This window comes from Anser anser, assembly GCF_964211835.1.
Source record: "Anser anser genome assembly, chromosome: 1".
NCBI lineage: Eukaryota > Metazoa > Chordata > Aves > Anseriformes > Anatidae > Anser > Anser anser.
The window spans coordinates 147,704,107-147,727,178 of record NC_139720.1 but is presented as its reverse complement, the minus strand read 5'-3'; the positions used below and the strand labels follow the sequence as shown (position 1 = coordinate 147,727,178).

General features: G+C 42.9%; 1 protein-coding gene across 1 annotated transcript in view; it reads right to left on the bottom strand.

Moving 5' to 3' along the window:
* GAS6 (growth arrest specific 6) overlaps positions 1-23,072 on the bottom strand; it is a 40,539-nt gene that overhangs the window by 3,304 nt on the left and 14,163 nt on the right. The window contains exons 3-14 of the mRNA XM_083801800.1: positions 22,682-22,706; positions 21,835-21,897; positions 16,747-16,869; positions 15,120-15,239; positions 13,004-13,129; positions 11,823-11,944; positions 11,041-11,159; positions 10,455-10,644; positions 5,209-5,373; positions 3,797-3,965; positions 1,941-2,113; positions 915-1,143 (exon numbers count right to left, since the gene is read on the bottom strand). Of these exons, the coding sequence (XP_083657926.1) occupies positions 915-1,143; positions 1,941-2,113; positions 3,797-3,965; positions 5,209-5,373; positions 10,455-10,644; positions 11,041-11,159; positions 11,823-11,944; positions 13,004-13,129; positions 15,120-15,239; positions 16,747-16,869; positions 21,835-21,897; positions 22,682-22,706 (1,624 nt within the window). The remainder of the gene's footprint in view (positions 1-914; positions 1,144-1,940; positions 2,114-3,796; positions 3,966-5,208; positions 5,374-10,454; positions 10,645-11,040; positions 11,160-11,822; positions 11,945-13,003; positions 13,130-15,119; positions 15,240-16,746; positions 16,870-21,834; positions 21,898-22,681; positions 22,707-23,072) is intronic.

Here is a 23,072-nt window from a genome sequence, read left to right as displayed (position 1 = left end):
CCAGAACAAGAGACAAACCCGCAAAGTTTGGCCAAAATTCATGAGTCAGATGAAAGCTCGATCTTCAGGCTCACAACAGAGGAGCAAACTGATCTCTTTCAAGAAGCTGAAAAGCCACCAAAGCTATAAACTGTGGTAGGCCTCTGGTTGTGCTCTAAGTACCTTCAGCTGGCAGGAAATAAATTAATTGTGAACTGCTGTGTTCAGCTCAAAGAGAACATCAGCCAGTGAGAATCAGCACATTGGGCTTTCCAAGCTTCAGTCAAAGCAATGTGACTCAGGAATCTATGACAGGAGTCAGACTGAGAGATTAGATTTTAGAGACAAAAGGGCAGAAAACCTGTGCATATATTTTTGGCAGGTTGGGAAGCTAGGTGCTGTGTGCTATGGCATGAAATGTTTAGCCCTCACAATGGGTTCTTGGACCAATTCTGAAACTTCCTATCAAAGGTGATGGGATATACAAAGTCTATGGAGGAGAACAGATGAGATCTCCTCACAAGGAGTGCTTAAGTAACAACATAAAGCTTGCATGTTCTAACTTAATGAATGTTTAGTTGTGTAAAAACTGCAGGATCTTGTGGTACAGGTCCTATGGGTCTTACCATGGCTAAGGCATTGCAGCTACCCTTCAGAAAAATCATTCCTATTGCTGACTAAGCAAAACCTCCTCTGTCTATTTTTGCCTCCACCTGTCCTCAGGACACAATCATTGATGAAAAACAAAACAAAACAAATAAACATCAAGCACACCCTCACTTCTGTTGAGATCACACGTCTGCATCGCAGACAAAGCCTGCTCAAGCAGAAACCGAGAATGAAGCTCCTAGGTTTAACGAATGGGAACAGTTTTCCTGATCGCCGGCTCAGTGAGGTGGGGTTCTGTATTTCATGCTATGAAACTAGATGCTCACCTGGCAATCCTCCCACATACGTCTTCACTGTTGATTGCAAAGAGCTCTCCAAGATGGACAGGCTGTCCTCTAACTCAGAAGCGCTTAATTCACTCTCTCCTGCCATCCCATCTACCCTCAGGGATAACTGGTCCTTCTTGACAAGGATGTCCACAGAATGGTCCTTCTTATCGCAGAGATTTATTGCCAGTCTGGACACAACTGTGTGCTCCAAGGCCAAGATGACGAACTAGACAGCAGGGGAAAGAAGAAAAAAAGAGGCAGTGAGCTGAAATATACCTCTCCATACTTATCCAGGGCTAGGATGACCCCATTGTGGCCTTGTTTATGAAGATTTTGCAGAGCCACGAGAAAATTAGCATTATTATTATTGTTGCTGATCATATTCTGAACTCACTTGCATTGAAAAAACTATGAATGAGGGGAACTAACTGTTTTTTGTAACCACTTTCTCCTATGAGAGAATTCTTAGTGGGTTTTAGTGGACATAAGTACACCATAGCTGCTGTATTGTACATGAAAAGTTGGCTGATGAATTTTAGTGACACTATTCCTTATTTATACTCATGTAATGCCAGAATTTAGCCCTTCATTCTGAATGTAATTAGATCAGCGTCTTCAGCCCTCCATCATAACTGACCTTTCACAGAATCTGGAGTGACACCTTGTCTCTTGTCTGCTTTGGGATTATTTCTGAAGAGCTCCAGAGAACGGAAATTCTCAGCTTATGACATTAAACAGCTCCTAGGCCAGAAAAATCTAACAAAATATGCTGGCATTCAAGAAACCAGTTCCATCTTTTACCTAGGCCACATTTGCAAAGAGCTCACAAATAGCGTCTAACACATACCCCCGTCAGGGGCAGAACTTCAGTGTTGGCCAAGCAGCCCAGTCTCAGACCACGTTCTGAACTGGTGGGCCCAAATAAGTAGGCAGGCAGGGAACCTGACAGCTCTTTCTTGATAATGACTCGCAGGTTCCAGGAAACAGCCAGGAGCTTTCTCTAGAAAAATGCTTAATCTATACCTGTTGTTTCAGTTTCTTTGTGGAGTGATAGTCAATCAGGGACAGTGATAAAGGGACAGATGCTTCTTCCGTAACCAGAGCAAAGAGCACACCAGTGTCTGTTGCTGGTTGAATTGCAGCGTTTAGTTCTATTTTCCAACTTGTCTTGGTTTCATTTCCTGAAGAAGGTTGCACTACAGGAAAACAAAACAAAACAAAACAAAAAAAAGTAGCAAGACAAACGTAAGAATATCAGGTTAAATGGTAGAATGTGCAATTTCTGGCCAGAGAAGAGGATAGATGGATGAACATGTGGAGAGACTGCCACATTCCTTTTGCTCAAAAAAATGCTAAAGCACCTGAACATATAATCAGAGAAGAAAATGGCATCAGTTCCCTCTTTTTTACCTTCTGCATTCTGTTGCCTTTCAGAAGTCAAAACACAAGGTTAAGCTTTTTATCACAAAGAGATTCAAATTCCCATGGCTGTCAATCCATCACATTCGAAGAACTGCTGCAACATAGGGCACCCAATTTTTACATGGTACTTGACTGCCAAAAGGCCATGAGAAATCTAAGTCCAAATCTGACATACACTTCTATAAAAGCCTGTATTAAACTGAAAAAGCATATAAGTATACTACATCGATCACTGACTAATCACTTCCTGATCATCACCCTATCACAAGCATGGGATGTTGCATCTCATCTGTTGAACTTGGAATTAAACCTGCTGGCATCTTGCTTACTGATGTACGTAATTCATGTAATTCCAAATCTGATGCCAGCTAGAAAAAACACTGCTTCTGCAGCCTCCATGCATGGCAGTATTAGCTATGCTGGTTCACTGCCTTTTGGAATACTATAAATAAATTCTTTATAAAGCTACCATTACAAAGACAAAACAAACAAACAAAAACAACAGTAAAACAAAACAAACAAAAAAGAACAAAACAAAACAAACACAAAGGTGGATTATTTGTTGTAGGAAAAACAGATATAAAAACGCAGGTTCTGAGGACTCATCTCTGTGGAGTGCTCTCATCTGCACTTCAGATACAGCACTGTCTGTACATTGCAGCTTTTGAATCTGTGTGGTAAATGATGACAGACATCTGATACTCCCTCATTTATAATGGCACAGCAGAAAAATCCACATAATGGTGCATAAGAAGGCTTCTGGAGAGGAGAACTTGCACACAAAATGGTTGATGGTTGACAATTGTATAGGTTTACAAATACTGACAGTTGATCACACATATAAACAAACAGAATAAGCTAGAACTCAGAGAACGTGTCTCTCTGAGTGCTATATTAGTATGGCCAAGTGTGGTTTGAAACTATTACTCTAGGATAATTTCATTCAACTTCTATCAGTGATATGCTGAGTGTGTTTGTCCCAGGTGTTATAAATACCACCCAACAATTAAAAGTGAATCTGATCTTGGACATTTTGCTACAGGGAATGTAGATATTCTGTCCATTATAAACTCAAGATACTACACTATGGCTCTCAGCTCTCCTTGTTTAGGAGAAGACAGTGGTCAGGGCTGGAATCAGCTACGCTCTTGACAGAGGAACAGGGAAGCCCCTAAGGCTGAAGATGAGCTGGAGCCAGCCCAGGTGTGAAATGCACTGGTGGAACCACACAGAGAGAACCTCGTCTGTGCTGGCCAGGTCCATATTGGCTCTAGCCATCATATACAGGCCTTCCTTTGCTATGAACCACAAGTTCAGCTGATACCTCCTCATCCACAGCTGCCAGTCGCTTCTGCATCAATCAACACTGAGCTGGGCATGCATACAAGTTTCAAACTGTTCATTAAACAATTACAGTTAATGGCAGGACAACAGAAATAAAAATATGAAGTACTTACTGTAAGTAAGATTAAATACAGCAAAACCTCGACCAGGATAGAAAGACCCTCGTCCTGCTACAGAAAAGCACTGCATCCTTTCATTCATCCTTATGGTCTCTTGGATAGTGCTGTCCTCCCCATTCAGCCAGTTCCATGCTCGCATGCAACCATCCAGTCGAGGGTTTATCTAGGAAGACAAAGCAGTATCTCACACCTTAAACTGCAATTCAGTGAAGAATGAGTGATTTCAGGTGCAGGGGATATTATGGTATCAAACGTGGAAAACAAAATCCTTTGTGTCGTTGCAAATAGCCTTTGTGGCACACAACAGGTTGGACCTGATTCATGGTAGGTGGTGCTGTGTTCTGGTTTAAGTGAGGGGCGCCTGAGCCGTGAGATGGGCACCCTGCTCTGTGCACACCTTGTTTGTTCCAGCTTCTTGTGCCATTATCCTGCACCAGCATTAAAATGTGAGGCAGCATGTAAAGAGAAGGCTCCTTGCAAAAGCACCTAAATCAGAACCATTATCCCAAATTAACTGAAGCAGACAGAATTAAGTGTCTGAGCCAGGATAAAAACCTCAGGAGTTTTTGGCCCTTAATCATATATGGAGACCACACCCCTAGCTTAGCATTTCAGACAAGCATTGGCCCTGAATGACTTCCTGAGAGGAACAGAAGCCTTCCTCAGCTGCTGCACTCCCAGTCACGGAACCACAAACTCGTCACCTCGTTTAAAAATAAGGGGATGCCAGTTCTGGTTTCAAGGTGCCAACTCCGTGTGTGGTGGACGTTCAAAATAGCCCGAGCAGCAGCTATTTCAGAAACACAGCAATCATCCAGTCCCATCCAAAGGATGCTTTAACTTTCATTTGTGTGCTCTATCTGCTTGAATTAGGAAGAAGTGAAGAAAAACAGCCTCCTGTTTTCCCTTGGGTCTTACAAAACCAAAAGAGTAAAAGCCAGGAGCACAAAGCTGTGATACAATACCCACAAAGCTCAAACCCCAGTCACAATGCAAAAACTGCCCTCCACGCCAACCCAAGTCCTACTGGGCACAATGTTACCCTCACTCAGCAGCGTTTCCACTGACACACGAGGGCTACTCAAGATCTCCAAGCTAGCATGATCACCATTAGTTCCTAGGGCTCTGCCACATGCTCCAGCTTCGCTGTGTCCTAATTCTGCAGGCCAAGGGTGGGATACATCTCACCCAACCTTATCAATCAAAAAATCAGGAGTCTCACCTTTGCTACTGGCTTAGGCTCCCTCTATAGTCAGTGGAGAGAAATCTGTATCCAGGAGGTGATAATGCCACCTGTGTCAGGGCAGGCTGAACTGCTCTCAGGAGGGACCTACATCACCCCAAGAAAAGATGAAATCAAGCCCTTCAGGCATGCAAAACAATGTAAGTGCTGATGCTATACTTACTGGTAGAACAAGGTCCTTTGTTTTGAAAGGAATGCCTCCTACTGTCAGATTCAGCTGATACAGTCCTTTGTCTAGAGTAAACAGATCACCTGAGACAGCTATTTTCATAACTGCATCCCTGTTGACCTTTATAACCAAGCTTCTCTCGAGTTCTTCAACAGAGATCTGAAGAAGTAAAATTGTAAATAGATAATTTTAGTATAAAAAGACACACAGCCTCAAGTACAGGACAGACACTACTAGCAAAATCCCTACTATGCAGAAATATTTTCTGTCCCCAAGCCTCTTTGTTTACCTTTTAAGCTACATTCCACCTCGATATTCAAGTCTTTAGAAAGCAACCTGGAGTTGCCCTAGTGGCAAAGACAGCCCAGCTACTTCAAAACAAGCACAGATGAATGAATGAATGAACTACGTGACATTTGCAGCTTGCTCTAAGCAAAATCTAAATGCAGTAACAAGTTATTAATGAGAAACTTCCTATTGCGACAGCATGTGAAAGGAAAAGCCGGAAGGACAGATAAGAGGATGTCTTTTGTTGGCTCAGCGAAGGATAACACAGAAGCCTTCCAGCCACAACAAGTCTAGTCTTTGAGTACTGACCCCTGAAAAAAGAACAACAGAAGATGTTGTTACATTTGAGAGGGTAATAAAAATGTCCAATAGGCAATATTTTTTTCTCTCAGAAGGTCCCTGCGAATTTTACCTCCATGTCTCCCAAGAACTACTGTTAGGAAGATTATATCCCCACTAAAATGTAAAAAATTAGTTGTAATTTTTAATGGCATCGCTGTACTTGTGGTGTCACATGGGAACAATGATCTATGACGGGGTGCCTCGCTAGAAAGCAAGAGGCCAGGCTGCGCAAACACTATGAAGCAGCCAACTGGACTCTGCTGCGGTGGGACCTGGCTTCTGCTGCCAACAGGACGTCTTGTGGCCGCAGAGGAAGTCACCTTCTTTCATCTTGCAGGGAAGAAAGGAGCACACATCCGCCAGTCCACAACCTTCAACACAGCCCTCCTTCTTCCCACCACATGGCAGATATCCCACCTACCCACTCATCATCTGTGCAGCTCTGTTCCCTGGGTATAAACCCAGAGACTGGGTTTGAAGCCCTCTGTCAGTGCGCCACTGAGCAGAACCGAGTACCTATTTCAGTGGCACTTTACACTTATTCTTCCCACAATTTCCGTGTGCATTTCGAGAGTGACCACCCCCAAACTGTTTCCATCATCCGTGCTGGGCTCTCTCTCTGTGGCTGTAACATAAAGGACGGCAGGGTTGAGCAGGTTTATACCTGGACACTCCCTTTGGATTGCAGTCTGTGGTGATGAAGATAAAGGAAATTTGAGAGTTGAAGAGATTATTCACAGAATATCAACCTTCTTCCTTCTCCTGTGGGTTCCAGTGCAGCCTGGTTTATGCTGTTAAAACACTGCTTGCATCTGATGTGTTGCTCCATGCTGTATCCTCTACGACATGAATTTACTTGCCCTAAGCGTGCTCATTTGAAGCAGCATCTGCACCGCTGCTCTGTGTTCAATGGAGACACACCACCCAGTCTCAAACAGACTTTTTTTGGGAAAAGGCAGGCTGCAAAGTCCACTCAGAGGGCGGGGAACATTAGCAGCCCAGCAGCTACAGCCAAACTGCACTAGGAACACTGGCTATCTGACTAAAGACCCATTGGGGTGCCTGTATCCTGAGGCTCCTAGCACAGACCGTGGGCAGACACAGAACAAGCAGGAACGGGGAACGGGGAGAGCTGGCTGCAGCAAAGCCTGCGGTGCTTGCCCTGTGAAGGGCACCTTCAACCTGCAGGGCCACCAGGGCTTCTACAATTTTACTAGATTGTATTTAAAGCATTGGCATGCATTTTGATTATATGTTTAAACAAATAGCTTCTGTTCTTAACTGCTTCTGATCGTTAATATACAAAAAAACCACACCACAAATCAGTGGAAACTTCCACAGGAGAAGGGGTTAACGCCCCTTAACAAATGCCAGTTGAGGAAATTACATTCTGCCTGCTTCAAGCTGCCCTCTGGCAGTTTCAGCTGCGGCTCCTTACACCCGAAGCTCACTGGTGGTGCGCCACCAGCGCCCACAGACCAAACGGGGAAGCCTTTCGGCTGCGAGCAGGCTGCTGCAGTTCTCTCCTCCTGCTGCGAGGAGCAACCAGCCGCTCGCTGCCTGCCGCAGTCTGCGTGGAGACTCCCAGGCGGGCAGGTCTCGTAGCTCAGTGCTCCCTTACAGTGTAATCATACAGGCAGGCAGCTTTGTGTGTTGGACTCCTGCCCTGGCTAGCTCACAGTGCACAGCCCTGTCCGCTTTCGGCTGAGAAGCAAGCGGGCAGCACGGCAACGGGACCGGGCTACAGGCAGCCGCAGGGTGAAAGCCAAGTTACAGATCTGCTTGCGATTGCTTAACCTCCAGCTTGGACATTTAACAGTGCACGTAGGTTATTATCTGGGCTAAACATACTGTCTTCAGTCTAGCGCTAAATTAAACACTGAAAAGAAGACAAAACGGTAATTTGGGTGGGGGGGGAAATGCAAAACAAACAGAAAGCAAGTGCATTCTCTACTTTCACCAGTTCTTATGTGACACTTCTTTCGGCTGGATTACATTTACAACGCTGTATTAAAAGCTTTTCCTGAGGCTTGCTTGTTTGTGCTTTCACTGCTGGGAATGATCACTTAAAAATAGATTAGGCAAGATCAACACCAGAATATACCCAGGTAGAAATGCTGGCCTGAACTTTTGAAAATGCCTTCACATTTTCATAAAATGATGCAACTGTTGTTCAAGAGACCAAAAACTTGTGCTTTTTATTGTAATTTCCTTTTAAATAGCCTTTTTTTTCCCATCTCCTGAAAGTTAAATTGTAAAATTACTGTTTTCTCCCAACACCTACAAAGTTACCATCAGTATCTAGGTCTAAGAAAAACTAAGGGCTTGATCCTGTGTACACGGACACCCAGAGTAAAGCTCCCAAATTGCACTTGAGCGTGGACTGTGACCTCTGAAGGTTTGGGTTATGTTTCACAGAAGGTAAGGTTGAAAAGTACACAGAAGTCCACACTTGAGGTTCAAAGTTGTATGGCTCAGACTTATTGATTAAATGGTATTTAGAGACAGGGCTGACACTGGATGTTAGGCAGAAGAGGACAATACCTGCAAGGTGGAGGCAAGGGGTAAGACACCAGAGCAGAGAAAGGAGCACCCAGCAGCACCCCAGCAATGCAAGCAGCATCCCAAGCCTCTGAGGGGAGTCAACCATGAAGCAAGGAGACTAAAGGCTCCTTTAGTTCCTTCTGCCTTCAACCAGTATTAGGCACAACATCACAAGTTTAGCTTTGGGGGATGTCCATCAGAGCAGACCTGCTCCAAGCAAGCACTCCACCAACCATTTTTTAGTTTAAAACCATTCCCCCTTGTCCTATCACTCCACTCCCTGACCAAGAGTCCCTCTTCAGCTTTCCTGTAGCTCCCTTCAGGTACTGGAAGGCCGCTGTAAGGTCTTCCTGGAGCCTTCTCTTCTCCAGGCTGAACAACCCCAGCTCCCTCGGAGCTTTCTCCTTCATGGGAGAAACCCTGGGGTAGAGTTTCCAGGGGACATACACAATCTCTACCAAAACACACACGGAGTGCGTTGCTGCAGCAACTCAGCCAGGCAACTTCTTAGGTATGACGGTATGTGGGGATAAGAGCCCTGGAACTGATGGCTGGCAGGAGACCAGCAATTGTACTCACTGCCTAAAAATGATAATTGCTTTTATCATACTGCCTTCTCTCCCTGCAGGAAGCAAACACAGCCTTTGCACTGTTTACCCTGTAACTCCCATGTGTTTGAGCATTTTTGTATTATTACTTGAAGAAAGAAAATACGTTTCTGGTATCTCTCCCACAACCAGTATGGGAAAGTTTGTCATTACTTCATAATGAGGTACAGCACTTAACAAGTTTACACTCCTATGTTAAATGGTTTGGCTTGGTAATAACAGCTTTTTGTGACTCATCTTCTATTACCATCCTCCCTGTGCAGGCAATTACAATCACCGTATTTCAAATTAGCAGGACAAATCTTTAATTTAGTAAGAATTGCCTCAAGGCTATTCCTACCTGCCAAGATACAGCATGTCACACGTTTTATCTACAGCTTTGCTGAATCTCTACAGCTCTCCATTTGGAATCTAAAGTTGTTTCAGTGACAGTAAAGGAACTGAATTAAACATCACCTCCTCTGCTGGAAATATTACCAAATGTCAGTAGCTGACAATGTATGCACTCAAGAACTTCTTTATTTATACATTAGAAACAAATTTTTTCCCACTGCGCTTTTTTTCTTTAATGTATAATTCTGATTTTAACGCTAAAAAAAATTAAGCAGAAAATGACTCACAGTTACCAGCATCTGTATTTGTCTCCTGTGTAAGTTAACCGAGAAATTCCCACCCACTGCCCAACAGACACATCAACTTAAAGGCCACAGATCTAATTAAATAAGACAAGAAGAAGGAGGGGGGGAAGGCACAAGTGAGAAGATGCATTCTCCAGACACCAGAGACATTCTGAGAGAGAGCCAAGAACATGAGTCCTTACAAGCTCCAAGGTGCAGTGCGTCTTCTCATGAGACTGCTGGGATTATTTTGTTAGCAAGCAGAGATCTGCACAGTTTCTAATAGACCCCAATATCTTTCCAAGGGAAATGGAGCATTTTATTTATAAGCAAACCTGAAGAATATAAAAATATATACTGTAGCATAATAAATTTGTAAAGGTTCAGAGCTGAGCTCTGCTACTAAACAAATGAACAAACAAAACCAAATACGCACACCATACTCGAAACAAACCACCCTTGGAGACTTCCTTAAAAGATCTTCTGCTTGCTCCCTGCCAACGCTGCCCTGAGGACATTTTCTCATACTAACATAAAGTCAGCTCAGCACTGCTGCATCTTGGAGGCGCTGTGTCTGTTTATGGTAGCATCATGCAATCCAGTGATGTTGCTTAGTTTTGCTGGTCATAAAGCATAATTCAGCTTCTTAGGAAAAACATCACGTTCTCACCTTATCATGGATAATGTACCGGTGTGCAAGCGGATGCTCTGACTATTGAATGAATAGGTTGGAAAAGCATCTTCTCAAAAATATGAAGACACACGAAGTCTAACTATGCTTAACAGGGTTCAGCAGGAACAAGAAATGACAGGTAAGCTCTCGGAAGTGGTCCATACTCACCGTCTGCCACATGCCATGGTTGATAAGTGGTCCGCTGCTGGTCACGCGGCCTATTCCGTTGTATTTCAGCTGCAGCTCTAACCGTCCCTTGCGCAAAGCCAAGACTACCCATGTGCTGTCTTGATGGCCTCCAGCAAAGAAAAGGATACCTTCAGGATCAAAGGTTCTAAAGTCGAACTCAGCCACAAGTCTGACCGCACAGGTGTCAAGAAATAAATTAAGTTATGCAGAGTTCAAAAACCACAGAGTACTTTCCATACAGATAGCATCAACTCTAGTAGCTATACAGCTCTCTTAGAACACACTAGCTTTTAATGCACTCTCAAAAGCTTAAGCTGTGAGGATGGACCTTAAAATGGCATCGATAGTAAAAAATACATTATTGTGCTTCAGTAATTATCTTATGAGCTCTGTGGTCAAGACTGCCTTTCCCAGTTACTGGTTTGGATAATGTTTCCCGTAAAGTACTCCATAACCCGAACAACTAAACATGATCACAGCAATACTCGTTATTTTAATGACTTAACTCCATTGCATGCATCAAAGCTGGCCAGCACATTTGACTGTCCTTCAAAATTGTCCTCACCTTGTTGGTTGTTTCCTTTTAAAGCGCAGTCTGATGACAGGAGTCCCACTGAACATCCTCCCCAGGTACAAGGACTTAACGCTTTTTGCAACAGCAAAAGGCACACATGGTATTATGTTCTATAACCAAAACACATTTTTGAATGCTTATTCTCCTCACACAACTGAATGAGAATCAAGCAATATGCTTTCTTGTCTTTTCTCAAACTTATAATTACTCTACATATAGTAGGCTAGGGCACTTTAATGGTTATACTCTCAAAATACTGCTGCTTTGGTCCTGAGAACATTTCCTTTTTCCTTCCCTCCTATTCACCTTGGCAGAATGCTTTCCTGCTGCAAAATGAGATCACGCTCACAAGACACAGCATAAGCTTTTCTACTGCATCTTAGTGCCTGCAACATGAGATATGCTAAGAACTTGCTCTTGGTTGGCTTATGCAGAAGCAGCCTTTGCCACTGAAGCCCATCCACCTCAAAAGCCTGGACCATGGAAGTGTAAAGTGCAAGTGATGCTTCTTAACTTGCTCTTTTTGGAATGGGGACAGGAGGAGCATGAGAAGAGAGACTACGAATAAACATACTCCCATAATGGGCCAACAAGACCCTTCTATCTTTCCAGGAGAGCTACTGTCCCCAGCACACGTGGCCTTGGCCCTCTGACTCCCTCCTGCTGGTCTCAGCTCAAATGGCTTTGGTCCAGGTCTTCATCCATTATTCTCAGATGCAGTGTAAACTGAAGGTCTGTTCTGCAGTTACAGCAACGAAGGAAGACTAACGTACCTCACACGTATTCATGTCCTGGGAAAGTTTTACTCCCCCTCTGCCATCACAGTGACAGGTGTAACTCCCTGGTGAGTTGACACAGGTCTGTTCACAGAGCTGTTGTTCGCATTCATTTATATCTACACAAAACCAGCAAAGAAAGGAGAAAACAGCCGTTGGGTTTGTTTGAACATTAATTGTCTGTGGAAAAAAAGAGTTATTAGTGCTGTTTTGTAGCACTTTTCACTTGAGTGTGCTCAAGTGTTCCATAGCCAGTACCTACCCTATACCACATCTTTACAGGAGAGAAGAGTTAGCACTAGCATCTGCGCAAACCTATTTTCACACACAGATTCCTGCTGCCCAAACACACTCAGCAAGTGAGTAGGAGGGCTGGATGCAGAACTCAACTCCTTATCTGCTGGTTCAGAGCCCTGGGCTTTACCTTCCAGACAAGATTTCCTCTCTGAAGGCCCCTTCTGCTACTCCTGTGCTGCCTCCTGCTCCTGTAGCTCAGGTTAGCAGGGGCCGCTTGCTTCACTGCTACTCACCAGATGGATCCTTAACAGACAAGTGAAAACTGATTTTGTCACTTGGCATTTTCTTAATCCTTCAGCATGTTTTTATCCGCTTCACCAGCAAATGCAGGGAAACAAACTGTGATGGCCCACAGAGATCTTTTCAGGCACAGATAAACACGTAGGGCCCAGTAGGGCTGGTGAGTGTGTGATTCTAGTCAGCGCATTAACTTAGACAAATGACAAGGCATAATGCTAGTTTTGGAATGCTTTCAAAACGTACTCAGTTGAGAAAGCTTGCAGGCAGTGCAGCCAGCAGAGCTGCACATGGTTCCAATGCATATTAAACTCCTAGTTCTGAGTAATACCACAAGACAGGTTTTGACAGAACAACAGCTACTGCCCTGTAACTCTTCTTGTCCTACAAAGAAAGACAGCAATATATACAGATGCTTCCACCAAATCTTGTACTTCTCATAAATCCAAGAAATCTCAGTCATATAGTCGATTAAAGTCATCAAAAATCACTGCAAACTCAGTGTGTTGCTCACAACTAGTGAAAGGCAATAAGGAAGATTAAAAAATGTTTTTTACTGAAGCCTAAAGTTAAATTTCTGGTCACTTTTTAATAGCTTTAGAGCACATAATAAATGTTAATATGCTGTTATTTCATGAGCTTACCATCACAAGTCTTTCTCAACTCATTGTACTTGTAGCCTGCATCACAAAGACACTCATATGAGCTTATCAGATTTTTACAGCGAGCTTCTCCACAGATGTCTGCTGATGCTGCACACTCATCTATGTCTGCAAAACAAGCAATTAAACAACACTACTTCAGATGAGTATAATCACTTCAATGTTTGCACCCAGGAGTGGGCTCAGAGTCAAGTGATCCCTCTATGATTTTGGTAAATCAGAAACCAGTATCTTTAAGAATCTACCTTTATCATTCAGCTAGCTATAAGGGATGACTGCAGGCTTTCAAGACCAGCTGTTACTTCTTTCTCTAAGCCATCAACCACTATTGGAAAAAACAATGCAAAGCAAGCCTAGAGGAAAACCATAAAACAAAACAAAGCAACCCCATGAAAAAACAAAAAACCCACACAGTTCAGGGGGCTGAAACTGTGGGATAAAAAGCAGCCATCAGGAAATTAGGAAAAGCAGTATGTTTTTTAATAAAACACAGAAGCAGCACTCAGTCTGTGGAAAAGCCAAGATTTCTGCAAACAAGCAAACAACTCTGTTTTTTCACACATTCACAAAACTGACATCCAAATCTGCTGATCTGTAGTGGTAAAGGGGAATTGAGGCAGTCCAGATTGTCACAGAGAACAAGTCTTGTTTAAGAGGTGTTGTGGGGTTTCACTACAAAGGCAGGCAATGGACTGGAACTGGAGGCCCATAAAACAAATGTTTTCCTAACATGTTAACTAATACCCAGCAAAATCCTGGTGTTGTCAAAACATTCGCAGTATATTGAGAGTTTCATATTTACTTTTGCTTTCTATTACATGTTCAGACTACAGTTACACTTGGTGATTTTCCCACGTGTGAGAGAAGTAATCTATCTCATATGCTGTGTAACCTAGTCTACAAATCAACTGGCAAACATAATGTTTTAGTGTGCACACCTAATGATAGGAAAAAGCAGGAAGAAACTGTCAAAATCTACAAAAGCATTAAAATGCAATGACACATCACAGCTAGCATTAGTCATATCTGATATTAACATCAGCTACCTGATGGCCACACATCGGATACAGATCATGCATGCTATGTTCACAGTGTTCTTATAAACAGTACTATAGTAACACACATACATGCAATAGCAACTATAGTTGCAAGCCCACTTGCTGTCCACCTGTTCATGCCAGCTGGCGCGAGGGGGCAATTCAAAGGTGATGTTGGCTCACCTGAGCGGCTGTGCGCATTAGAAGCGGATACCATGTAATCTGTACAATCATCACTTTAAACAGTGGAAGTGGCACAGAAGTAAAATCCTGCTCTTTTTTTTTTCTGATAGCATTAACAGGTTGTTCAGGTCAGGTATACAAGTTGCTCAGAACTGTGTTATCGTATCCGTAAGAGTTATATACACAGACTTGCATGTTTGTCACGAGATAAAAAAAAGTGATCATTAATGAGTCTATGTCTCAGCACGCAGTTTCTCAACACTTTTAAATGTCAGTTGCTTAAGCTCTGGATATGTAAATTCATTCCACCATTTCAGGCAGTTATTTCAGATCCTTATTCTCCATTCCCAGATGCTATGTAAAATAGTTGCCTGCCTTCATTAGGGCCTTTCTGCAGCTATTAATATTTAGTGGCAGGGAATTTATCTGTCTTTATCTACCGCAATTCATTACTTGCAGCTGCACATATCCAGATATAGAAAAATAAAACAAGAAGTGCATAAAATAAAAACAAATATCTCATATACCACAACACCATGAGACTGGAAAGATGCATAATGATGCATCCGGGCAGCCCTTCCTCCTCTCAGCGTTGGGATACAGGGACCAATCAGCTACACCAATTTAGCACAACACCAGCCACAAACCCTGGTGAATCAGGGCTGTGTTGAGACACTGGAGAGCAGCGTGGTGGGACCACTGAGGAACCCAGGCACTTAGTACTGGCGTGAGCACCCAGTACCATCCCAGCCCCAGCAGCTTCCCAGCTGGGGCTGGGAAGTAGGAGGGGACTGCTCAGCACAGCCCAGCTCTCCAACGTACAGTCCCAAGTCGCCAAGCACCAGCTGAAGCACACTGAGAGGGCCAGGAAAGCTTACCTTCACATGTTTTGCTGTCTTTAAGGGTATAACCACTGTAGCATGAGCAACGGTAGCTGCCGAGCTTGTTGAGACAGATCTGGTTACAGCCACCGTGCTGCACTTTGCATTCATCAATATCTGCAGCAAAAGAAAGTATTGCAGTCAGCTTTTCACCCCTGCATCTGACCTGGGGAGTGGGAGTGGGGTAGGAGCTGGGAAGGAGAAAGAGCAAACAAGAAACACTATCACATCTGAAACTTGATGATTACAAAATGTACAGAGATTTCATTCAAACATTTCAAGTGCATCAGCTCAAGTTCATTTGATAATAATAGAAAAGGCAGAGAACAAACTGTAACTGAGTACCTCCCTCTCAGTTTGGAGAATGCACAGAGTATCTTTAGCCACTGTGGAGGTGAAGAAGAAGAGTTTGTTTACAGAAGCAAACTACTTATAACTAGCATACTTTATATTGTAACTAACTTTTAAGATGATACAATGGCATGTAACTTTGGGGTGAAAGCCTTAAATACAAGAAAGATATCCTCACTACTACTGAGAGTGAAAGAACACACAAAATTCCAAGTTCACAGCTGTCGAGTGCTGTGAGTTACACTGTGCTCCACTGAAGCAAAAGCCTGTTAAATTGAGAGCATGGATTTCACCCTCTGTGTGCCCTACCTGCTTATGATGTCCTGTTTGTATATGGAACTCCAGAGTCAGCTGATTGGTAGGACAGAAAATTTCATGGCACTTTGCAAGAAAAAGAGGGGGTATGCTTCAGACTGACTGCTGAGCTCTCAAGCCTGTTTGCATACTGATGGATCAGTATACAAACTTACCAGCATACAAACTGCCTCAACTGCTTAAATAAGCTGCTTGTGAGTGATCCTGTAACTTCTCCACAATATTCACATCAGAAATACAGTGTGTGGATCTCCTGCTCTCCTGGTGGCCACAAGTCTGGACTGTCTGAATGTGATTCCTGGCAACTACTTAATTTTGGCAGGCACAAAAGCAGTGGCCCTGACAAGAAGACTTGCAGGCAGAAAAAAACAGAAAGAAGATAACAAGAGGAGGGAAGGAATGTCCTGCACAAATATTCTGCCTGAATATTCTCTTTGGAGTTGATGGGAATACACAGTGGGACGCAAGTGGACTTGGAATAAGATCCCACTACCGAGGAGTCTTTAACAGACTAATTTCACCAGTTTGTGCATCAGCAGCAGAAGACTCCAACTGTGTGCTGAAAGTCTCTGTTCCTGTTGGAGAGGAATGGGAATACGGGCCAGCTCCTCAGGCTCTGCAATTTGTCATCTGTTACATTGGGGTTAATGGCACCAGTTGAGGTGCCACTACAGCTTAATTTCTGCTGCCCCCTTCAGAGGGGTGGGACAGAAAGACGGGGCATAACCTCTCTGATTTCTTTGTCAAGACTATGCTGAAATCCATTAAAGTAATCTGGAAAATGTATTCAGGCATAGTTATATGATTCCCAAAAGCACAAAAACATGAGTTGTATATAATGCAAGTTCAATACCATGACTTTTGAGTTGGGCAGCACAGTATCAGTGATCATTTGAAAATACAGCAAAAACCAACATATCGTTGTTACAGATCTGAAAGATAACAAAATGTATATTACCTTTGTCACATATTTCTCCCTGCCAGCCACGTTTGCATTCACAATAGAAGTCCCCCTTGAGATCTTCACATTTGACAGTTCCTTCTTTGTAACAAGGATCGGGAGAACACTGGTTTGGCAAATCTGATTTACAGAAGGAATAAAAACAAACAAACAAAACAAACAACAGTGCATAGAGGTCAATAATGAAAAGGTGTTTCAACCTTATTAAAAAACAAGACCCTTAAACACTAATGGGAAATCACTATCAGAAATACACCTGGGAAACCTGGAAGCTAATGCTTATTGCTAACATGCCAAATGAGCTATGCCAGGAGCATGCAGTGGAATTCATTTCATTGCAAAGGGTAGTGAGCTTCTACCCCCATACTTGAAGGGCACATCCTGAAAGAAAAATTCAAAATAGCTCTTTTAAAATCAAGTTAATTCTACTCTTCCTACTTCTGGTGAAAATAGAAAGAAGGCAGCAGCTAACCACTCAAAGAAGGATGGGTTCTCTTTTTGTTTACTTTTGATAATTTAACTGAGGATCTCACCAATGCTGGTAGATTTGTTGTTAGGAAAGGTTTGTATCTGAGCTATCCAGTTCAGGCTTTTCTATTACACTGAATGAGAACAAAAAAGAAACATCAATGTCTTAACAGTGTAAGAATTGCTAAACACTAATTCAATAGCTAAGTGAAGGAAGGAACAGAGGATTCCCTAGTCCCCATAAAAAAATGAGTTGGCAGGTCTCATATCTCAGTATCTGTTATATGGGTGGTCTAGATCAGTGATGTTCAAAAACTATACGCATATTAACTGTTTCCACAACCTTAACCAGAAGGAGCAGCGCAGAAGCTCCTTCTGCAGACTGCAAAGCTCACCTAGTCAGAGGGTCTTTTACATACACCCTCCAAGAAATGGGGTTCAGGAGAGATGAGGCACCTCTGCAGACCTTCTATACTCAGGTCAATTTCAGTCACAGTCCAGTCCGTCATGAATGCCAGCTTCTACAGAGAACATTTGAACCTAACGAGAGCCTCAGCAAACCTGAATGAATGCGTATTCACACTGGGGCTGACCTCTCACACTGCAGCGGTCCCAAGTCACTTGCTCTCTGTGCACACCACCACATGAGATGCATTGGATAAGAAAGTCCTAAGACATGAACATGTGATGTCCAGGCTTTTCTTCTGATGAAAAGATGTGGATGTTTCTTGTGCCTGACCAACTCTGCCAGAGTGGGGCTGGCATAGCTACAAAGCGATGTTTCTACCAGTCCTTTTGGTGCATGAGACACTGGAGTTGTCACAGCTGCAGCAGCAGCAGCCTTTTGAAGAAGAATTACTGTCATTAGCAAAGCCTTCTACAATCCTACAGTCTTGGCAACACATCCTTACAACTCAGCAGAAACCCAGTTCAGCCCAGACAAAAGGAAGACTTTACAAAAAGCGGAGCTGACAGGTGAATTTAGAGCACCTAATTAACAGCAGCCCTCTGCGTAGGGCCAAGAACTATGTCCAGTGATCAGCCAAAATATATCAGCTTAAATGACAAATCATTGCACTGTCTGCCTCAGATTTCAGTCACAGAGATTGATTGAGGCTGTCAGGGCCCTCTGGAGGCCACCAGGCCCAAGCCCTGCCCCAGCAGGGCCACCCAGCGCAGGCTGCCCAGGCCCATCTCCAGGCGGCTTTGGAAGGCCTCCAAGGAGGAGACCCCACAGCCTCTCTGGGCAGCCTGTGCCAGGGCTCCTCACCCGCACAGCACAGAAGTGCTCCTGGGGCTCACAGGGAGCCTCCTGGGGGCCTGTTTGTGCCCAGGGCCTTTTGGACTTCTGGGTTGTGTTTTGGGCAGCTGTTAAGACTGGTGCTATGTTGGACAGAAAAATAAGAGAATATACTCTAGGGTTGGATGACATTTATGTTATAATTGTCAGGAAAAAATAGTCAGATTCTGAACCATGGGCTGCACTGCACGTCTCATTAATACAACCCCAAAGGACAGCCCTCTCTACACTACACGAACATACACTGTTTCTAAACCTTGCATTCTCATTGAATTACCTGAAGGCTGAAGTTAGCAGCACATTAGTGCTGCAGGTTATCCAGGTGACCATGGAACACTAATTTCTTGCTTTCCATTTATCACAATGTACAATATAAAAGTTTTTGCTATTCCTTTCTCTGTAGGGTATTGATTGGCAATGGCTAATAGAGTAGGCTGCATCAAGCAAGACAAAATAGAGGAAGAGAAGAAAGAAGCTCTATAAAAGGTCATACAAAAAAATCACAAATATCCACAACTGAAAGAATATACATTTCTGGATGTGATTTCATCCAAAATATAGCATGGCTCCAGACATTCCATCACTTCAGGCTTTCCTCCTCTGTAACTAGCGCAGCTTCAGCCCCTAGCTAAGGGGGTTGAACCACTGAATGCCATTGAACAGGTAAGAATTCATCCTGAGACTCAGCAAAATGCTTTATGGTGGACAAGGAGGAGAGAACCAGAGGGCTGATCTGGGATGGAATGTGACCACAGTCCTGCCAAAGAAACACATATTCTCAGTATTTCATCTGGACCCTAGTGCCGGAGAAAACTCTTCAGGAAAAGCATGCATACATAAGTCTAAGAGCCTCACAGAAATAATCATCCACTCACCGCAACCAAAGCCTAATTACCTTTCTTCCTCACCACTCTAGCTGTGCAGAGCTGGGGCAAAGCCACAGACAAGGCAGACTTCAGGCCACAGAAAAGACACCACAGCCATGTGGGCTGCCTGCAACAGCACCTGCCAGAATAGCCCCAGGTATACCACTGCCCAGCTGACATACCACTGGGGGTGTATAGCTCATAAATTAAGACAGAGAATAGAAACATAAGCTCCATTTCTTTAAGTCCATATGGAAACAAGACTTCACCTAAGTACATGGACTGCTGCTTCCAGTTCATTATTCTGTATTCTGAACTTGTATTTTGGTATTCATAAATGGTGCAAATTAGAAATTCATTTGGAAAATGCTACGTCGTGAAAACTATGACACTCACTATTAAAAAGCAGACACTCACAACATAACAAAAATCTTATTGTATTTTTAAGGTCAGATGTAAACTCATTTCCAAAAAATACCGTAGCATTTTCCAAACTCTTGCAGAACCAAATCCCTAATTCCTAGCTGACCCACAACACCTCTTTTAGAAAAAGATCCAGTTCTGCAGACCAAAATATAGGTATCCATGTGTAAAGCAAGTATCTAGGTGTGTAGCAAGTGTCTAAATTGTGACTGCAGTCAGTGGAGATCTAGTTGGTACCATATACAGTCCGTAAAGTGATTCAGCTCTCCCTAGAGCAGCCACAGCTTTGTCAGTGACATCACCCTAGCGCTGCCGACTACAGATGAACTCTCCACTGACTACAACGGGACCTACATCTCATGTAGGCACCTATGCTGGGAACACCTGCATCTACCTGTCTGAATCTGCAGCTGAACCCTACCTGTAGCCCCGACCTAAAGATCTTGCGAGACAGAGAATCCTCAAATGCCCCGCTAAGCTGCCTAATGACTACCACTGTTAAAATTTGTACCTTATTTCCAGCATAAACTAGTCTACTATCACCCTCCAGCCCTTGGGTTGTGCAATGTCTTTGTAATGCCAGATTAAAAGGGCCTTCTACTACCTTGTTTTGAGAATAGAAGATGAATGTTAAGAAACACAACACTTAAATGTGTCTCACAGGCACAAGCCCAAAGAGCTACATAGCCTTTTTGGCAGCATCTGTGAAAAATAAAGAGACATGCTGGAATCAGCTAAGCACAAAGTCTGTAATTCTTCCAAGCGCATTTCAGGCTCCTTCTGTGAATTAACGATAGCTAGCCAAAACTCAGCCACTTAAAAATATTTTAGTATTTTAATGGGGGAAAATATTATAATTTTATTGCCAAACCGCTGCATTTCCAATGGACTGCATCCCTAAAAACAATTATTCAGCTTTCATTTTTTTCAGTGCACAGAAAACATCATTGCCCTTTAGACTTTTGTTTCTGAAACACTAATCAGTTGTTCAGAGTAAGTGTTCCCAGTTGATACCACCATTTTCAGCAGCAGCTTCCGCCTTCATGCCGTGCCACACACAGAAGCAAAAGGAAGCATCCAGCCTCACGTCCCACTTTGAGCTAGCTTGCACACCACGCTGGTACTTCAGGTCCAAGAGTTCCCAGTTCAGAGGACTCTAACATCTGCCTAAACATCCTGACTAAATCCTGATCCTGCTTTGGTAGAGTTTGGTAGAGCTGGTATGAACATGAGACTGATCAAACTTGATCGTACTAAAAGACTGAACCACAGGGGTAAACATGAAAATAAATACGCACGCACATGGTTTTCTCCCCATCTTAGCTGATCTGCTTCCAGAGCGTATTTAGAATCTCTAACAACAGAATATTTATGTGGTTTGTATCTTTAGCACTGCTAAGCTCCAAGAGGGAACTGGAAAGGTCTTAGCAGAGTTACTGAAAATCCAATCTCTGGTGTCAGTGATGAACAAATATCTCTCTCCCTTCTACACAGATATCAGATTGACTTCTGGATTGATCTGGATTTTTAAATGTTGTAATACTTAAACCACAACCACACAGTGAGTGAAAATGACCTGCTTACTTAAAGTTGTCAAAAGCCTGACACAAACTTGGGCTTGACTGTAAGCTTTATTTAAGATTACTTAACAGGGGTGAGCCAAAGTTAGCATTCAAGAAAAAAGAAGATGAAAGGCCAAGCACACAGTACAACCTTATGGTAAATCCTATTCATTGTCACTCTTGCTTCTCAGTCTATTCAGACCTTGAGAAACTGGTGAGAAAGAAATGTCTTGCGTCACAAAACACCAAACTACTGAATGATGAGTGAGTGAAGGCAATAGCTTCTACAAGCAGAAAAGCCTTGTTTTGTTGCTCACATAGAACAATCAGTATGGAGTGTCAGGCATAGGGAATAGGAAGAACATTACTAAAATACTATCCAAAATGTAGGTAACCGAGCTGGTTCCACTACTTCAGGTATAATGAGAGAACATTTAACTACAATATATGAAACAAAAGTGCTTACTGTGAACGCACGTAAGGAAATCTGGACTTCTTGTATACGGCGACCCATATTTTTGAATACAAGCTGAAGAACAGAAAATGAAATTGTCGTTATTATAATGACCACATGGCAGCTGTTCAAAGCATGCAAAATGATAGCTAGCCTGCTGATGTTTCATTAAGCAAGGTTTTGGAAGGTGAATGCAAAATCTATGCAATGTTATAATCTCCGAAATGCCTTAAACTTCTTAAGTTCATAAAAATATTTTAGCTCTGATGTACAGTAGAATTATAAGCTATCTGAGGGGAATAATCATTTTGCCAGAGCTATGATGATTCTAAAAGCATATTAGTAGCTACTCAGATTTGACCTATTAAATCTCTTTTGAATCTAAAAAGCACATGGAGCTTTGTAAAATTATTGGCAGTACTGATTTGAAGAGCTATGTATTAAACACAGATAGAAAACAGTATGGTGGCATGACTATGATACAGCCAGTAGAAAAAGCCAGGGGATCAATCAGTAAAGGCACTTTTTAAAATAAGGAGATTAGTTAATAGCTAAACTAACTAAGAAGGGGAGAAGATAAAAGACTAAATTATTTACTAATGCTGCAAGCTACAGACAATAAATGCAAGATCAACATTTTAACATGCAGAATCTCTGTATGCAAATCTATATGTAAGTGAAAAACAGCCCTCAAAATCACATCGGGAATGCGGAGTCTGTCTTAAAAGTTGGAAGTGCATGCTTATTGCAGTCCCACATCCACCACTTTCCTCAGCAGAAGCTTCAGCTGTGACACACTCCAGTGTTAGGCACCACATACCAACGCTGCCACAAAGTAAAAGTAAAAGCTGCTACTCACCCAAGTATTTCGGGTAAAAATATTCCTGTAGGAGGGAAAAAAAAAAGCAAAGATTTACTGAATAATATTTGTTTCTATTGTCATTCTACTAATATTTAACAGCTGCTGTTAGTTTGGTGGTCTTGCGTGGCAGTTGTTTAACAAGATCCAAACACAAACATCCTCATTTCTTTTATTCAGAGCCAGAAGAAACATAGTGTTACAGACACGGTTTGTCCCATGGGAAAGGCGAGAAGCATTATTAGCTCCAGCCTCAGTGCATGGCCAGACAGCTGACCTGTCGCTAGCACGAAGCCACTTACCCACTGTCCCAGAGGTAAAGGTGCTCACTGTGAGGTACAGGGAGGAAGAGGGATCTAGGGACACAAACCAGAGGGAAGGTACAGAATGG